The 20,416-nt window shown below is 42.0% G+C and overlaps 2 protein-coding genes across 2 annotated transcripts in view; one reads left to right on the forward strand and one right to left on the reverse strand.

Annotated features, from left to right (window-relative positions):
- Positions 1 to 20,416, forward strand: part of LOC311059179 (uncharacterized protein) — a 431,271-nt gene that overhangs the window by 89,575 nt on the left and 321,280 nt on the right. The window lies entirely within an intron of this gene.
- six2a (SIX homeobox 2a) lies at positions 2,738 to 5,935 on the reverse strand. Its single transcript, XM_084076497.1, has 2 exons — positions 4,997 to 5,935; positions 2,738 to 3,306 (listed from the first exon to the last, which is right to left on the reverse strand). The coding sequence occupies exons 1-2, from the start codon at positions 5,554 to 5,556 to the stop codon at positions 2,997 to 2,999; spliced, it is 870 nt and encodes a 289-aa protein (XP_083932623.1). The 5' UTR covers positions 5,557 to 5,935; the 3' UTR covers positions 2,738 to 2,996.

A 20,416-nucleotide genomic window follows, 5' to 3' on the forward strand; every position in this document is an offset into this window, starting at 1 on the left:
ATTCTTAGCACTTTTCAGGCGAGAATAAAAGATCTTTCACAGACCCTGGTGGTCAACTCAGTGCGGTGCAAAAAAAAAAAAACATGATAACAGCCAACACTGAATCACACACTAACCCATGTTTGATGAGGCAGTTTGCACAAATGTTCACCATGCTGAACAACAACCTGTTATTCTTTATTTTATACCTACTTTATTCAGCTATGTTATGTGGGGAAATATTCGTCAATCTCACTTTTCAATTCACTTCATCAATGTTATTGCGCAATTTTTAATGTTTACGTTTCTATAAAATATTAATTTTGTGTCACATAGGCCTATACGTTAATTTAAAACAAATTGCGTTGAGTGAGAGAGAGAAGAGAGAAACGGAGGAAAGATGGAGAGGGGGTAGGCAAGTAGGCCGATATGTTTAAAAGCATAACCCTCTAATGAAAGTACAGCCTACAAAAGGAAAAGATTGACATTTCCTGCAAAAAGGGCGGTCTATAAGTCAAATGTTGTTTTAAGACATATTCTACACGCAGGGCTTTGAGAGTGCAGGGGATTAGGTGTCGGGAGGAGTGTTGCATGGCCGAAGCTGTTCAAACAAAGTGTCTTCTTTCAACACACGTTTCCAGTTTTCTGTTTGCCTCCGTGAACACTACGGCACTTTTGTTCCCTTCATGGAGCGAGGAAAGATAAGGTGTCATCACTTGAACATCAGGGACCAGTTGGAAAGGCATGCGGCGTAATTTCGCCCAGCTTTGGCCGATAATGGCCTGCATGTCACACCCCAGTCCATCAGTAGCAGGCTGTTGATTATTATTAGAAAAGGTTGGATTGTGTCACAATCTAGCGTCTATAGATCATCTGTAGGCTAACTCAGTGGTTTTGAACCTGTGGGTTGGGGTCCCCACATGATCTTTTTTTTATGGGGTGTCCCCAGATGATAGTGAAGTGACAATAAGGACTTTTAAGACCTTTTTAATACAAAAACAACAACCAAACAAAGAGTAGAAAAATACCTATTACTGCATTAAACGAATCAACAAACTATATAAAACATTGGCCACATTGTAGAATAATATAAGAAAGAGGCAAACATTGTGAAAATAGCAGATCTGCAAGCTCTCAACGGGTGTTTTGAGCTTGTAGATCTGCTATTTTCACAATATTTATCTGTGGAACAAAATGGGGGGACCCCAGTTCAAATAAGATTATTTTGGGGGGTCACGGCCTGAAAAGGTTGAGAACCACTGGGCTAACTGACAGACCAGTGCCGCTCGAAGTGCAAGGCTATTTCCTCTATGCATGGCCATTTCATTTGTCAATTTAAACAGTTTCGATTTTAAGTGCCTCGAAGGGTCAACATTATAATCTATAGTCTGGACTCTGGACTTGAATCGTGGGGGGAAATGGGAAGAAGGCTACAGGCTACTTTCCTCCCAACGACGTCCGTTCTTCCAGCCTCTATCTGTGATTAGACGGGATAATCCCGGGCAAGCGCCACATATTAACCCATGCATGTCTGCAGACAGCCTGCCTGCTGCACATAATAGACAATATCCTCTTTCTTCAACAGCGACCATTATGTGTCAAAGGCCAAGGGTTCTTGATTTTGAGTAGGCCTATTGCTGTTTCAATAGGTTTCCCCAATAATGTTATTACTGGGAATTGGTGCTTCGGTAACTTCCCCATTTAAAATCCACTGTAGAAGCGAGGCATGACTTTAAATAATCTATAAGCCTATTTTATGATAGTCATTGGGGATACACTCTCCATAGACAGACAGAAGGGCCACGATCTGTATGCAGCTGTAGCCAAGTGTCAGTCATTCAAACGCCAAAACATAGCCTACAATATTTTTTTCCCCTAAATGCAAAATGACGTTTAATTGCTTTTGAAAAAAAAGCATGAACAGTTTAATTCGTATAACCCCAAGTGATCGTGATTTTTCCTGTAAATTATCAAGAATATCAAAATATGATAGAAGTGGGATAACGTGGACCCCTATTGGTCAGTTGTGCTATTTGATTGTTCATGAATTGTTAACGTGATCGAAGACCGCACAGTGGCTCATGCCAAATGTAGGCTATCATATACTAGTATATATTTTTTGCAAGAAATACAAATTAAAAAAAGAAATGAAGATGGGACGAATCAAACAAATTCTCATTTTAGTCCATGTTTTCTTCTCTTTTATTGTAAAGGGTATATGAAACTATAGGTGAATCGATTTGTTTATGTTTTATTATTTATCGCAAAGTTTACATGCAGTCTCTTCCCAAATGAAAGTACAAATAATAGTAAGAGATTAGATAGTTCATCTTGTCACAGACGGCTATTGTGATATAGACACTTGAAGGTAGGATAGCCTACCCCGACAACAAAACAAAAATAAACTGCTTATGGCTCCCTATGTAAACGAAAAATGCGGTGGGGTACCTCTGACTCGGTGCCTAGGAGTCTGTCGACATATATCTAAACCCCTAAAATCATAACGATAATAGTAACAAGAATTAAGACTTTTTTTATTGTTATCGTTTTCAACAATATAACATGTTATGTTATTACATTCCGGTAAAATAGGCCTACTTTTTAGGCTACCTAAACGCCCTAGAACCACCTCTGTAGTGCGTGTGCGTGCGTGTGTGTGTGTGTGTGTGTGTGTGTGTGTGTGTGTGTGTGTGTGTGTGTGTGTGTGTGTGTGTGTGTGTGTGTGTGTGTGTGTGTGTGTGTGTGTGTGTGTGTGTGTGTGTGTGTGTGTGTGTGTGTGTGTGTGTGTGTGTGTGTGTGTGTGTGTGTGTGTGCGCGCGCGTGCGTGCGTGTTTGTGTCACACGCATGTGCGCGCGCGCGTGTGCGTGTGTGAGAGTGTGTGTGTGCGCACCACAAAAGCCTCATTCTCAGTCTCTTCTTTCCATGTCTGTCATTTTGCACCTTGCCTCAAGTGCTCCATAAAGCTCGTGTTGACGTCCCCACGTAGAAAGTTCCTGTGCTCTCCGTCCTGGTCGGTTTAAGAGCCAAGGTCCACCAGATTAGAAGACATAGGGTTCAGTATGCTGTCGTGGTGCAACGAGTGGTGGTGATGCACCGAGTCCGCGCTGGGCACCGGGATGGCGCTGGGTCCCGGTGGGGGAGCCAGGCCGTGCAGGGACGGTAACCCAGAGTTATTGCCGAGGAGCATAGCCGGGCTGTGGGACGTGTGGTCCGGCGTACCGGAGGGCGTTTTGTCGTCATCCGAGCTCCCCAATATAGTTTTATTTCCATTCATGGAAGAAGTCAATGGGTTGTGACTGTTGGCGTTGGAGTTTTCATTGTTTTCTCTGTGAACATAAAACAAAACACTATATCAACGAGCCTGCTGCGGAGTGCTAATGCTTAATTTATTCTCCATATCACAAAGCATAAATCAGGGTCAGACAAACCAACAACTTAATGCATCCTGTTAGTTTGAATATTTTGCTTTTTGGATAATTCCCATATAGCTGTGAAATAGTGACGCAATTGCTTTTGAAAAAAAAATAGCCTATCCTACTTTTAAAAGGGTTCACATTGAATGCTACTTTGGCATAGTTTAATGTCATTAAATGAGGCAAAGTCAGTACAGCCTACAATACAGAATGAGAAAAATATGATGAATAATAATTTTACAATGTATCTTTATATTTCAGAATTTCACCGTTTCACCCCCCCCCCCCCCCCCCCCCCGCACTCCCCCCCCCCCCCCCACACACACACACACACACACACACACACACACACACACACATACACACACACACACACACACACACACACACACACACACACACAGTTAGGAAGCATAAATAGTAAAATAGTGTCGTATTTTAGCCTATTTACATTAATACCAACACCTGCAGTACATAGTTATGCATCAGTGCAAATATATTGTTAGGCCTAAATGAATATTGATTTGTTGTCCAAAAGTAAATATACTAGTTTTAATAAAAGGTATACGTATTAAGAGCATAGTCATTCCCCGATCCCTGTGTCATCATGTCGCCTGAATAATGGAAACTGATTTGACAGTAACATTTAATTACATTTTTAGCAGTTTAAATTGTATTTGCCGAGCGACTGTGTATAGGCTAATATGTCCCTTTATGACAGGTCCGGTTCCAGTATCAATGCCAAACACACAGTGTGTATTTGGCATTGATTGTAACTGTTTTGCAAGGGGCGAGAGTTGTAGTTAGGCTTTTTCCAGTGAGGAGACATGATTTACGTGGAGCTTTCAGCCCGAATTAGAGGCCAGGGGGTGAAAGGAGACACCTCTACCCACCGAGCAGAGCACCTGACTACAGACGTCTCTCCTAATGCCTGCCTGTGTAATCTCCTACACTTTGAAATGTACAAACGGCTCCTAATGAAATGTCAAAGGAGTTGTGGGCCTGCGTGCGTGTCTCTTTAAACTTCAACACACCAATAGTGTAAATAAATAATGCAACAACAAGACTTTTTGTTTTTGAGATTCTGATTTGCGGGCTATACATTTTTGTTTTATTGTTTGAGCCACTCTCTCTCTCTCTTATAAAGTTGGTGTGAATGTGTAGGCCGTGTATAGGCCCTTGGGTTATACTTTAAAATAGCTAGGCTTATTGATGTTAATGTCATAGCAAAGAAAGTCTGTTATAATGAATGTGATTACACAACGACTTTAAATTACGATGTAAGGACATTTTTATAGCATTGTAATTTACCTGACAACAGCTCTGTAATTTTCGTTACGGCTCATGCGCCCCCTAAACAACTAAAGCAAACATACAACAACACAAATAAAATAAATAACCCATTGGATCTCAAAGTAGGATCCAGGGGGTTCCAAATAGACCCTTACAGGTCTGTCCATTTGGTTCCTTTTGTACGCTCCCAGAGTTAACGGGGGACCTTGAAATTAAAAGGTTTGAGAACCACTGCCCTAAACAATTAAAACAAACATACAAAAAAAACACACAAAAAAAACAGCCATAGTGATTAATAACGTTCCCCTACCGTTCTTTCGCTTCCGCCGCCCGGTCCCGCTGCCGCCGGTTCTTGAACCAGTTGCTGACCTGCGTGGTGGTGAGCCCCGTGCCCTCGGCCAGCTCCCTCTTCTCCCGGGGAGACGGGTAGGGGTTGTGCGTGTACCACTCCCGCAGCACGCTCCGGCTCTTCTCCTTGAAGCAGTAGCTGGTCTCCTCGCCGTCCCAGATGGAGCGGGGCAGCGGAAACTTCCTCCGGACGCGGTACTTCCCCACGGCGCCGAGCGGGCGGCCTCGCAGCTTCTCCGCCTCGACATAGTGCGCCTTGAGCCACAGCTGCTGCAGCTTGGGGTGGTTGTGCGGCGAGAACTGGTGGCTCTCCAGGATCTTGTAGAGCTCGCGGAAGTTCCCCCGGTGGAAGGCGACCACGGCCTTCGCCTTGAGGACGCTCTCGTTCTTGTGGAGGTGCTCGCAGGCGGGCAGCGACCAGAGGAAGCGCCCCAGCCGCTCGATGTTCCCCCCTTGCTGGAGGACCTCGCAGACGCACGCTACTTGCTCCTGCGTAAAACCGAACGTCGGAAGCATAGACATCGTTCCCCACACACAGGAGTAAACCGATACAAACAGATAATGTTATGCCCTGCTTAGTTCCACGACTCCTCGCTTTCACTCACGCACGCACTGCCCGATGATGGCTACGTTAAGACATTAAACCAAACGCACGACATAAGTCCATATGTGCAATAAAAGCTCCCCCCAAAAAAGAGCAAAAAATAAATAAAAATGCAAAAGTTACAAAAAGGGTAATATCCAAGCGTGGAGAGTTGAAAAACTCAAGTCCAGTTCAGCTATAGGGAAAAACAAAACAAGCGGCATTCCTCGTAAAAGTTGGTGAGCTTAGAGAGAAACTTTTGTTACTCCTAGGCTACTCCTTCATACACCTTTTCGATGTCGATTCAACATAACCTACTCCCGGAGACTGACTCGCTGGCTCGTTTTAATAATATTATTCTAAGCTGGCAAGAAAAAGCGATTATATGAACTCTGATTGGTCGGTTATCTGACCCGGGGATGGTGAGGATAAGACAATAGTTTTAGTCAAATTATTTGCCATGGTTACGCTGTCATTCAACGTAACCCGATAGGCTTTGAGGTGGCTCCCCTGGCAAGGCAATCCGATTGTTCCCTTCAACGAGCGGCCCGCCTACCCATAGAAATATTGCTCAGATTTTTTTTCCTCTAAAACAGTTCTTTTTTCCTTTCCCTTGCGTTTTGACAGACACCTCGGGCAGCCAAGGAGCACGGAGCATGGAGGAGGAGACGAGCCGTAATCAGTGTTGCCATGTCGGCTTTTTATAAGCGACTTTGGGCTTGTTTTTCCTGTAAAGTTGTTTGTAAAAATTGGTGGTTGCAGTTTTGTGGGCTTGTTTCTAAAGTGTATTCGCTTATCTAGGCTTGCTTCCAAATATTTTTTAATTATTAGGCCTATTTAAACAGTGGTTCTCAAATATTTTCATAAAAATGTGTTGTGCCAGCCAGGGAGCATTTGTGTTGTTAGAATGTTTCAAAAATAAATTCAAAAATATTCCACATTTTATTGCAAGAGTTTTTGAAAATAGCAGATCTACAAGCTCACAATGCGTCGCATTGCGAGGTGTTGTGAGTTTGTAGATCTTCTATTTTCAAATATTTTTCAAAGCATATAGGTTTAAAGTGCTCATCATGTGGCTTGTTTTTCTAGACCTGGTTGCTTATTTATTTTTTAAATTTCTTTAAAAAATATATTTAGAGTATATATAGCCAATTATTTTTAACCCCCCTTTTCTCCCCAATTTAGTCGTTATGCCAATTGATTCCTCCCCACACACATTTCTGTGTTGTCACTGCTGTCCTATCCTACTTGCCAGTGAGGAGTCCCCACCGGGAGGACCTAGGCCCTTCATCCTACTCCTCCCGGACAACACTCCCCGCTGACAGGTGTAGCCCCAGCCCGTAATAGTACTTCAATGACCAAACCCTCCCCGTCTGGCTTCCCTCCCCCAAACACGGGCCAATTGCGTTGTTAACATAGTCGCCCGACAAAGCCGGATGCACCACGGTGGATTCGAACCCACAACCTCCTGGTTGCTTATTTCTCTCACAAAACCTGGCAACGCTGGCCGTGGTGCCTCAGCCAGAGGAGCGATGGCGCCAGAGCGCTCCGGACGCCCTGCGCGCTGCATGCGCGCACAGCACTGTGCAGTGCACACTGTTCCAACAACCCTCTATGTTTCTCACCGGTCCCCAGCACGGCTTCCAAATCCATAAAGTTGGAAAAGTTTTGAGGTTAGTTCACTCCGCCATTACGCACAATTTAAATTACTATAAAACGAAGGGCTGCCGTCTAATAATACCTACAACTATAGGAGGAGGAAATGTTATATAGTTTGATGCCAACTGCAAACCAAACTCTTATAAAAATAAATATTATTTATAGACCTATACTGTACCTACAAATGTTCTTACACGGAAATATTAGGCCTTTTGATTGATTGATTGAAAACTTTATTTAGCAGTTTGAAAAGGCCTACAGTTCTAAAGGGATGCTATAGGATTAAACCCAAGAAAGCACTGTGGCTTGTTTCCATTGGGGTCCTGTGTATTCAATTAATTGAAACATTTAGTGACAGACACATATACAATACTATGCAAAAACATCATATAAACACAAGATCAAAACAGATCAGACCTTTAGTTTACAGAGCAATCCAGTTTGCGCCATCTAATCACCTATTGCCAAATGACACGCACTGTGATAAGGGTCCCCCTCCCCCCCTTCAATATCTAATACATGTGACACTATGACAACAAAATAATAGCTATTATCTGGTGTATATAGCTATTATAAGTGTTTGGGGGCATGACAGTCCCCTGCAGCAGAGCAGAGCTGCACGGGAGGTGTGTGTGGATAGTAGTGTGTTGTTGAGTGTCTGATGGATGAGAGAGAGAGGGGGAGACATACGTGGATTGTAACGGGCATCTGGCAACTCCAGGAGAGAGAGATTCGACACAACCAACCCTCGGTGAGACAAATTAACTATTATTGTCCTGGAAAATGAAAACGGCATAACAGTCATAGTATTACCTTATCTTGGTTGCATAGGCTATACGCAGTGGTTCTCAACCTGTGGGTCGGGACCCCCACATGATTTGTGCCATTTTCACAATATTTATCTGGGGGGTCCCCTGCAGTTCAAATATGAGTATTTTGGGGGGTCATGGCCTGAAAGGTTGAGAACCACTGGCATATAGTATCCTATTTGATTTGTTGATTGTTCAAGTTGTATTGGCAGGTATAAAGGCGAGGAGCGCTTCACTGTGGCCGGACATCATGTCTGTTATTGACTATTGGACTAAAGATTGACCAGTTGATTTATATCGCCTCGCCACTGGGACCCTTAGGTTACCATAGTCAGTTACACATACTCACACAGTCAGTATCACATCACTGCTGTCTGCGCGCAATGCACGCACATGCGCGCGCGCGCGCGCACACACACACACACACACACACACACACACACACACACACACACACACACACACACACACACACACACACACACACACACACACACACACACACACCGCGGCGCAGCAGAGTCCCGCTAAAGAGCTGTCTGGGGCTGTTTTCATCTTACAGCTTTCTCTGATGTCTTCAGTCGTCACCATAATTTAATAACACCTTTGGACCACAAGAAAGCTGCAGCCAAATTACATTTTTTTGAGGGAAAGTGCAGAACCGCTGACGCTTGTTGAATTAAAGGGAGATGTCTTATAGAGGCATGAAAGGACTGCTTGTTTTCTCCTAGTGCAGAGTTGTTTTGGTTCCGGTCGGCTGTACTGTTGCATCCTGCAGACAGTCTGATCACAGGGAAGGCTCTCTACAATATGCCCTGAGGATGCTCCCTCTGTCCCTCTCCATATCCTACAATATTTTAATTAGTCCCCCAAATTATATATATATATATATATATATATATATATATATATATATATATATATATATATATATATATATATATATATATATATATATATATATATATAGTTACATTATAGTTGCAGCATTATAGCCAATGTAAGCCTTTTGTAATTAAATTTGGCTATCAAGATAACGTATTTGAACAAAACCACCGCTCGCCCCGTTTAAGAGGAATTATTAGTCTAATTGCAAACGTCGTTTATCAGCCGAGATGAGCATCCTTGTAAGAAGAGACTGATCCTGGTTTCCGTGTTGTGTTTTCCTTCTGTTTAATAAAGTGACTTGGGTTTCGCCTGAAGCGCAGTTCTCACAGAGGTATTACGGCATTAGCCTGACTGATGTTAATCGTCAGGGGACTGGGGTTTGCCTGAAATGGATATTGAAAGAAACAAGGCAGCGATTTAATCTTGTAGTCTATCGTCTATATATGCCTATGGACCATATGGCATATTTCAAAACTACCCGTTGGTTATAACATGCAAATTGTATTCCACCGGAATGTTTCACTGAGATTGAGAAACAGTTGACGTTATTATTAATAATAATTATAATTATATTATAATATGAGTTATGAATAATGTATTAATAATATATTAATAATGACAAAAGTGTGGTAATAACATAATGGTAGTTAGACAATTTGTATCAAAATTGCAAAAGGCCTACAATAAATGAATAAATAGCCTACATTGATTCTGATTAAGTCAGAAAAGTTATAAGCTAGCCTACATGAACTTGAAATAATGTTGAGGTATAATTATAGAATATGAATCAATAGGCCTATTGTCATATAGGCTAAGTGATTAACGTTCTTTACTTGAGTCAGCAAAAGTGATAAGTGAAAATAAGCACCTGTACACAGTGTTTGACAGGCTGCGCCATTTCTCCGCGATTTGAGATAAACTTATCCGCCACGGTCATCTAAGACAAACAGTTTAAAGGTCTCATAATTGAACCTGAAAACATACATGAACCTCTCTAAATGGAAAGAGGAGTGTGTCAGCGACTCCTGCTTCACAATGGTCGCAGTATTTTCTTTGTTTATGTTCACAGTGACTTCTCAGATGTTGTTGTTGTTTATTTTTTATCAATGCCATTCATTCATTCGTTAACATTTACTTTAATTGGATCTTATTGCAAATTAGCCTGCATGAAAAATATTAATAGGCCTATTATTAATCATACCTGTGCCAGCTTATAGGTTGGTATTTAACCAAACATATTTTCTTTGTCTGAATTATTATTATTTTAATGTTATTTTTTATTGTAAATTTCCCCTGGGGGTCAAGTGCTATAGGTCTACATTTACACTATAGGCTGATGTCCCTGTCAACAGCAGTTACACGAATGCCTTCAGGTCTTTTAATTCAGTGGTTCTCAACCTTTTCACAACCCCCAAAATGATCATATTTGAAATGGGGACCCCCACCTTGATAAGCACTGTAGGAGTTGAGGCATTACAATTTACAAATTTGGCCAATGTTTGATCAGCTTTCATAGTATAGTTTGTTGATTACTTTTGATACAGTAATTGTACTTTTCCATTTCTTAACTTTTTTGAGGTATTAAAAAGGTCTTAAAGGTCCTTCAATTGTCACTTTACTGTCCTCTGAGTCTGAGGACCCCCCAAAATCATGTGGGGTCCCGACCCACAGGTTGAGAACCACTCTTGTAATTCATTCTCTACTGACTGACACAGACAGAGAGAAAGGCCGGTCTACAGACGGACGGACACGGCCTGTGCGCCGCCATGCAGTGACAGGCCGAATCAAGGTCTCGGTCTCGGCCCTTGACAGTGTTTGTAAACCACTTGTTTCCCCGGATCAGTTTGATCAGAGGGGGCCCGGCCCGGCGGACCCCCGTGCCCGGGTCTGAAGCGGTGATTATTACGACCGCTGATGAATGGAGATCGCGTTTCCCCTAATAGCCAACCCCCTATTTTCACAACCTCCCACTGCTAACCTCGGCCGCTCTCTGCCGCGACCTCCACTAATTGAGCTGATTATTGCAAGATGTGTGTTTGGTGTGTGCGTGTGCGTGTGTGTGCGCGCGCGTGGATGGGGTGGCTTTTATTCTGCTATATAGACTGCTATAGAATGTACATCGACCCGAGACAAGCGCAACGGGGGTTGATGAGTAACATTCTTTCAGACTTCAAAATGTGGGGCAGAGAGAGAAAGAGCGAGAGAGAGGGGGGATTTATTAAAACCAGAACCTCTGTGTCTGTGCCGGTTAAGGGGATATGAATGAGGGCCTATCCAATAATTGGTTGTTTACATCTATCTTGTTACCAGAGGCCGGGGCTGTGGACCAGAGGGGGTTGGACTAGAAGGAGAGCGGACTGGAGCAGGAAGGGGAAAGAGTGGATCTTGTCTTCATGTGGAGGGTTGAGAGACTGAGAGAGAGGCAGGCAGGTCGACTCGTCGTTTTAACAGTTTTGTTGTCGGATTGTCAAAAATGCTGAGAACTGGATTTCCGTATTCGCTAATGCAGAAGTCCCTAAAAGTCAACATGACCCTTATTTGCCCCCCCTCCCCCCCTTCAAGGCACATGTTGACGTTTGGTACTAAGTCACAATATGCCTTTTGGGGAGCGAGACAGTGGCAACGAACTGGCGCAGCTTTGAAAAACACACGTCCGTTTGTATTTCAACCCTGCACTCAGGAATATTGGCCATACACCTAAAGCCAGAAAATAGTTGGAATCAAAAGCTCTGGGGTTTCTGTGGCGTGATTTAACGTAATGCCCGAAACTGTGTAGCCTACATAGTTATTATAGCCTATATGCTGCCCGTTATAAGACATGACCTGCAGGCCTTATCGCAGGTGGGCTGTCTGTGCGAGCAACAAGTGGCTGCTTTCAGCGAGGCCCTTCACTAGAGAGAGAGAGAGAGAGAGAGAGAGAGAGAGAGAGCGCGCGCGCATGACAGAGTGCGCACCACTTGCATAGACTAATTCATTCGATCAATCACTGCATTTGATTCCTGTTTATTTTCAGTGAGTTGCATGGTCACTGCAGCCGCACACTGAGCCCTTTATGCGTGTCCAAGGCGTTTTTCCTCGCCATCGAGACCATGGAGCACGCAGCACGCATTGGGCTATAATTTGGAGTGTGTGGAGCACCGCTCCAGCACCTCTCTGATATTTCACGGGCTCTAACCTTTACGGTCCCCGGGGACCCGAACGCGCTTTGCGTAAAATCCCCCAGTAGTACCTGTCTCTCGTCAAACACGCAGCTGCGTGGTAACCGGTATATATGGGCTCATACATAAAGCGATCGGAGCCTTTGGACACTGATTTACGTCAACGCATGGGGTTGTTTAAATGAGTGCAAGCAGACGCCACTGACGAATTATGTATTATTATCGTCTACAATTTGGCAAATACACCGGACAGATTGAGCACCTTCTTCTCACATGTTTTGAAGTGCTGTATAAACGAACAGTATAGGCCCTAATGCCATTTGTTCTGAAAGAGAGGGTTGTCTATTTAGTAGTCCTGGTAAATATTTATCATTAGCAATTAAGTATTTATCAGTAAGCAATTCAAGTGCTTTCAAATACGTGATAACATATTCATAGCCCCATAATCAAAGGCACTGTAAGTGATATTCTTTGGTAAAAATAAATACATAAATAGAATAAAAAAGTTAAAGCTCTGTTCAGATAGTAATCATCAATTGCTAAGAGTGTTTGTTACAGGGGTCTCCCCTTCTCTCCAGCTCTTTGATGAACAGATAACATTTCAGGTATAGGGTTACCAATTTCAATTTCCAATCAGGAGAGAGTACCCCCATCAGCTAAAATTGTATAGTGTTCCAGTTCCAATTTTGTCTGCTCACTTCTTTGTGTCATCACTTGTATGAGTTCTCTCTCCTGATTGGATAACATTGGTATCCCAACCTGAAATGCATTTTCTGCTTACTAGAGCTTGAGAGACAGGGAGACCCCTGATCAGGGTTGCCAGATCTGCTTATTATAATTTCCCCTCAAGATTTTATTTGAAAATAGCCGATCTACAAGCTCACAACGCGTCGACGCGTTGTGAGCTTGTAGATCTGCTGTTTTCAAATAGCTGATGTATAAGTTAAAGTGCTCATGTGGCCCATATTCGCTTCTTTTGGGCTGGTTTTCCTAGACCTGGTTGCTTGTTTCTCTCACAGAATCTGGCAACACTGCCCCTGATACTGATCAGACACTACTACAGCAATGATTGCTATATATAGAGCTATTTAACACTTATTTTAACAACAAAATATCAATTGCTGCAACTGATATAGAAATATTTGCTACGGCATCACAGTATATGGACAGTATATGACAAATCTAGCTAATATATTAACTCTATTGTTTCAGTTAATTTTGATGTTATTGGCAAGGCAAATGACCTGTTGTTTTGGGGGCATGTTGAAATGGGACTGTGCAGCCATCGTGGGACCAATATGTACTATCAGATAAACCCTATAGCCTGGATCCCATCTTCTCAACCACAAAGCCGGGACATTTACTAGTTAGGTCGTGATATGCGGTCGTTCCTAATGACATACAGGTTGAGATAGCAACTGTAGTGATTTACTCTGTGGCTCTCTCGGCCCTGTGCCACAACTTTCACATGTTATCCCTTTATCTGTTGGCCTTTAGTATGATATATACAATATACTGTATAAAAAATATTAAAAGGGGAATATTTACACACTAAAATCCTGAGCATTAAATTAACTCTCAGGATGGGTCCAGTTTATGCTCTCAGAGTTAAGTTAACCCCGAGCATTTTACTGCGTATAATGATGAAATATTGTAGCTTGTTCCCAATACAGGAACAGGTAGGACAAAATGTACAAACAGCTACAGTATTACTTACTGCTTACTAGTGTTACACAGTAAAATCCTCATTTAACACTGAGGTTTGACTGTGTACTATCACTCGTCAAGGTTACTAGGTCATGGGACAAATGTCACCAGATCTACTTCATCAGTGTCAGCTGTCTGCTTGCAGGCACAAGCTGACAGAAGATAAAGTGCACAGTAAACTCCTCAGTGTTAATTTATCCATTTGTAACTCTGAGAGGGTACAAACGTAATCAAATACGCGGGTCCATTTAGTTACATTTTTACACTCTCAGAGCTAGCTGTGAACCTCCTGCAGTGGTTCTCAAATATTTTCATGTCAAGGATCTCCAAGATTTATTTTTAAAAAGATTTTGTGCTAGGGACCCCCATAAAAGAAGATATGTGTCTTTTCCCCCCAAATTATTACTTTCTTTCAAAAATAGCTCCCACTGCGAGACATTATCTACATATGTAGATTGGCTATTATCGAATAGCCAAAGTATTCAATAGGGTTATGTGGTTATGATTTTGATGCTATGTTAACTCATTTTGCTGCAGGACCCCTTGCAACCCCCTCAAGGACCCCTGGGGGTCCTCAGACCCCACTTTGAGAACCAATGTCCAACAACATTTCCATGAGCATTGTGAGGAGAGAGACAGGGACATCATTCCTTTCTTAATTTTGCAAATGTGTACTCCGTCGTACGAAGGTGTCTCACATTGAAAATAACCGATCTACAAGCTCACAACACAGCTGCCAAATGCCTAAATTCCCCCCTATTCGCATCTAACCTAAAATTACATTATTTTACGCATATTTTCTCCAGGACCTCTGAAGGTTTTTGCAGATTTGACTTGTGTACTTAGTTGTGCGTGTGTGTGTGTGTGTGTGTGTGGCTGTGTCGTGTGACTGTCAGTCTCAGTGTATATTCCACGGTAGCCTATGTTGTTCAATATTACGTACTAGAGTTTCCCCAGCCGCGCACGGGGCCCAGCGTGGGCGCGTGTATATTGTGGTACCCAAATCGCCGGAGTAAAACTGTCCAAAAGGAAAAAAAAAAAAAAAAAATTGGGAAAAAATGTTAATATTTATTGTTACCTTGGTGGTCCGCGGACCCCCTGGTGGTCCGCCGACCCCCTGTGAGTGTTGGACCCCCGGGGACCCCCCTGGAACATGGCGGACCCCTTCGGCCGTTTTTTTTTTTCATGCACGGTTTGCTTGTTTCTGTCGCTTGTTTTTTAAAACCTGGCAGAACTTGGCAACCCGACTGACATCACTGACGTATCCTTGGTATTTGTACTTCCGGGTTGCATAATGATGACATCACTGTCGAGTCCTTTGGTGTCATGAACCTAGGCTGGTTTGTTTGTTTTAGATTTACCAGGGCAGCGTGCTGCTGTGCTGTGGCCGTCGCTGTTTGTTTTTGTGTTTGGGATGAACATGGCACGTGAAGGACGGACATATTGTGATCGAGACATGAGTGAAGTGAAAGTAACGGCCTGGGTGGAACAAAGGAGGTACGTAAGAAGGGGGGGGGGTTGAAGCAAAGGAGCTGCGTGTTTGTTGTTGTGGAGGAGATGGGCAGAGTGCAATGGCGGCCGCTCGTGTTGTTTCGGCGAAACCCGTCGCCGTTCGGTGTCGGTGGTGTGCACGGTAAACGGTACGAAAGTGCTTCACCTTCCGTTTTGTCCGAAATGTCGTGAGTGGAATGAATTATGTGGCGACGTGGAAACAGTGAAGTGAGCAATGATAGGTGCCCTACGCCACCCGTAAATTCTGAAAGTCGGCCGTGGCTACTGTCGCGACATGTCCTGTGTCGCCGTTGGGTTTACTCGATTACAGAGCTGTGGCTATAGCGTCAGCGGCGCGCGGAAGTAACTTGTCGTTTATATAATTAGATATACAGTATGCATGTTCTGCATTGTAGCATAAGGATGGTGGTACTGTATTGCCTCCTACCAGGGTTGAGTTACTATTTATATGTAATCACCCCATGTCTATGTCATATTGGGAATACAAAATTTGTTTGAAAATATAAAATGTTTCTAAACGCAAACACGTAAATTCATCAGCCTTGCCCTTAACATAACCAAACTGCCTTCACTTAAACAAACAGTGCCTAACCTTAACTAAAATTAATGAATTCAAGTTAACCCTACCCCCAAGAAACATGACCCTATAACTACAACCCAAAATTATGGAACAGTGAATAGTTGAGTCAACATGGTCTGCATAATCCGTATTTTTATTTGTGTACAGCATTTTTCACATATTGTATCAATTGACAAAACACTTCGCTATTACTACTACTTTAAGGGAGTGTGCCTTTCGTATACTAACCTAGTGACAACACACTGCTGATTTGGTTGAAAGAGATGAGAGGCAAGGGGAAAGTAAACGCTTGTCTGGATTCTGTGCTGTATTTTTGCTGAGAGGGCACAGCTGTGGTGTACATTAGAGGTACTTCTTTTTTTCAGAAAAAGGGAAAATGTAAAGTTTGGGTTTCGGACAAGTGTTTCATTGCTAAAAGTGAATAAATAAAAAAGATCATTCTCAGAAAACTTGTAAGAATTGACTGTCAAAAAGTAAATTGTTCTTTACCTCGCTATTTTTCACTCATTCCCCCTAGGCAGCCTTTTAGAGGCCCTTCAAAACTATCCTCTGCAGAACAAAAAAGAAAATGAATTAACTTTTCTGTGACCATTCAGTTTCAATTTTGTTTTTAAATGAATCACATTCTTGGCATGATGAAAAAAAGAAAATCAGTTAAAATTGTTGGTTTCATCTTGCCTCCAGGGGCAGAAGGCGTAATTGAAACAATTTTACAGATGTCCTCAATTCAGTTATGTCTGTTACTTATGAAAGAACTTACCATTTTCCATGAGTTATTATAGTATGCTATGCTTTGCTTGTCAACAGATTGTGCAAATTAATCAAAGTATTTTTCACACACTGTAGAATTTTCCAATCGTGAGCATCAGCAAACTCCTATTCCAACCACTTAAACCCTATGTAGGCTACTACATAGGGTCTATCTGTGTCCTGCTAGCTCTCTCTGGGCATGTACTGTATGACAAATAGCAAAAATAGCCAATCTGTAGATATACTATTTTTGAAAATGTTTTGAAATCTTTTTCCAAAATATAATGACCAATGTCCAAAACAGGGACACCAATGTTTGAGTGGTTAGACATTATTCTAATTAGCCACTTAAGCCCTATATACTGTAGTTTGTTGACTGTATCGTGCAGGGGTCTTTACTTTGGATATGGCTGAACTGAACATGCTTCTGATCATGAATGAAATGATTTGTTAAATTGTTGAAGGGTGTAAATGAGACTTGTCTGTAGTTTGTGTTATTTTCCCCTGTAACCTTTAAAAGAGTATTTACTACTAAATGTCAGCTTTCAGCATGATTAGGTCTGTTGCAGTGAATATTCACATCAACCTCCCATAAAAGAGAATATAACCAAATTATTGTGTGCATGAATAATCCTCTGAGGGAGGAAAATCATCACTATTTGAACCAGAGAAGGGACAAGTACTTTTTGAAACGACAACAACAACAACATGAGTTTACCCATGTTGTTGTGCCCCCACTGCAGGAGCACTTCAGGGGCCAATCAGATTTCAGCTGCATGGGGACTATGCACCCTTGTCCCGCCCCTGGATCTGACCATGCATGCATCTAACCAGGTGAATTAATTACTTTTGTTGAAAATATATGGCCATTTACAAAAATATGTGTTGAAAATATGTGTCCATTTACAAAATCAATGTCCAGATTTAATATCTTATTTTAAGATTCACATTGGCTGGTTCTGATTGGTTAGAATTACCTGCATGTGCTCCGAATTCTGGACCAAGTTATCTATTACCCTACTGTAGACCCCCAATATTTATTAAATATATTACACTGGCACCTTTGTGAGCCCTTGTAATCCCACTGAAATGTACAAGCATATAACTCCCCTTTGGTAACCCTGAGCACAATGATTCCATCATATAAAGTGCATTACAATGTAAAATAGGAAATTGTTTTTGAGTGTAAATATTATACAAGTTCAAAAAGTCAAGTTGGATCTCCTCCTGATATGTAGAGAATGACATCACAGATTTGATTCCTGACTCTATCTACGTTGGAAACATGTTGTTCACAAATACAGATTTGGATGGTCCTCAACCATAAAAAACACATGTAAGTTCTTAAAGTAAGTGCTATCCCCCTTTAAGTTAAACCAAGGGACATGGGTATCCTGTGCAGCACTCCTAGACCTTATAGCGTGGTATCCCTTTACATGCAGCCTAGCTTTGTGCTTATGGCAAAATCTGCAACATCGCTTAATGTTTTTCCCTTATGCAACATCCCTCCCTTTTTTACAGCACTGGACCTCTTATGTCAGGAAAGAATTTATTAAAAGTGACCCGCAGTAATTAGCGATGTGCTAATGCTTGAATTTGTATCCATTCCTGTACGCACGCTTTTTACAACGCTTCGTGGTTTCACTTGAAACGCGGGGTTGACCTCGTGTCAGCAGCCATATGGGCAGTAAATAGTTCCATGATAGAGTCAGTGGTCGTAGCGATACTGTACCGGAGAGAAAACATATTGTTGTACAATGTTCTGCATGTTGGTGTTTTTCTTTTTTATGGCACGCAGATGACTGTTTGAAGACAACTTATCAGCAGCCAGTACAATGCTCTGCTTCACTATGGGCCAAGCTGTGGCTTTCAGTAGCCTCATTGCCTATTAATAGGTTCACTCTGTGTCTGCTGTTGATACACTGTACGCAGTCAGCGGATATGAGAAAAATAGGTGTAGTGTCCAGTGCCACTGCAATACAGTAGGTACAATAGGCTACTTTGTGCTGTGTTATATCATTTATATGATAATATTCGAGAATCTGTATGCAATACCCTTCCTCTTTCAATGTTGCGACTAAGGATAATTATGGAATGTGCTAATATACTGAAACTATTAAACATTTTAAGCATTACTATTCAAGAAATTGGTACTTGTATTTTTATATAGTGTGCCTTATGTATGATTTATACTTAGTTGCACTGCAGTGTCACACACCGATAATGGCAGATAAGCTCACAGTGCGTAGATGTGTTGTGAACTTGTAGATCTGCTATTTTTGGTTCTCATCATGGTGCGCAACCACGTATAAATCAGGCATATAAGTCCATCATCAAGTAGTCAGGGATGGAAACCCCTGCAAAGCTGTTTCCTCAACTAAAATAGTTAGATCATTAGACGCAGTGGAATGTACAGTATAGTATTGTATAGAAGTGGTGTTTCAGAGGCCTTTCAAGACAAACATTATGGAGTATTCAAACATTAGGGAGTTTCACTGCTGTCAGGTAGATGGAAGTTATCACTCGTTCACTACTAGACACACTTTTTGCAGTACATCGCCAACATTTGTGTCTTGTTTTCGTAGCTATTTTTGTGTTCTGTACATTATGAATCCCATTATGAACTTCAAAACGCAATTCCCCCATTGAAGTCTCTGTAGGAATCTCAGTAATGATTTGTCTACTTTGATCAACTAAACGACTTCTCTCATTAAACAAACCATCCATCAAACATCTCTCTGGGTCCTGCTCGCTCTCTCTGGGCATGTGATATTCTGGAAACGTATAGGCATGTGTTTGCTGTGTAAATAGAAGCACAGTCCGGCCCCTTTGCCCATTTGTTTTTAATGGAAGAATTGAATTTCATGATTGCTTTTTAATTCTGCCTGTTGGGGTATATTAAACGCCCTGCAAAACTCTGAGCGCTTTGTTCAGGAAACTAACAATTATAATCAATCTGAGTGGATGGCGACCACAGCTATTTGAGAGGAAAGATGGGGCTTAGCATGGGGAAATGCCTCATGCATCATTACACATTCTGGGGCTTATTTTCTCTTTTTAGTGACTCAATTCACAATGGCTCTGTTATGAGTTTACGCCAAATGAACCCCTATAACTTTTTCTCCCATGAGTCAGCCTAGTTGATAATACCATAACACTTTATATTTGGATACATATGGATGTTTTGGGACTATGGTTAGCATTTCCCAGGATGAAGGCAGGCCTCCTCAGTATCTCACTCACAGTCTGTGGAGGCTTGATTTATACTTTGTTGTGTACCGATGTCATGCGCTGAAAATAGCCAATCACAATGCATTGTACACTGCGACGCAACACCAGTGTGTAATGAAGTATAAAACAGGCAAGTGACCAGAGATCTGTTTGTTTGTCTTCTTTGTGACGTTTGCCGATCTGCAAGCGTTGTGAGCTTGGAGATCTGCTTTTTAAAAAAAAAATTGTAATGCCTTTCAAAATATTGTAAATAATTGAAAGTGTGTGTAATTTGAAAGTGCTAATAGCATATATATGTATAAATAAAAAGTTCATGATTAGGGCTGCCCCCTAGCAAAAACAATTTCGATATAGTATTAGTTTCAAGGGGGAATTTAAATGTCACATGGTCAGTTTCAGAGGAATGTCATGCCCGCCAAGAAAGCGCTCTGGTGGGGGAGATACTGATATACAGTACACCAGTATGAGCTGGAACAGAACTGCAGCATGCATGCAGCTCTGGAGG

Source organism: Gymnoscopelus microlampas, assembly GCF_963454915.1.
Source record: "Gymnoscopelus microlampas genome assembly, chromosome: 13".
NCBI classification, from domain to species: Eukaryota; Metazoa; Chordata; class Actinopteri; order Myctophiformes; family Myctophidae; genus Gymnoscopelus; species Gymnoscopelus microlampas.

Coding starts and splice junctions, on each gene's coding strand:
- six2a (XM_084076497.1), bottom strand. CDS start 5,556: ATGTCTATGCTTCCGACGTTCGGTTTTACGCAGGAGCAAGTAGCGTGC. Junction 3,307..4,996: donor GCGGCGGAAGCGAAAGAACG/GTAGGGGAACGT, acceptor TTATGTTCACAG/AGAAAACAATGAAAACTCCA.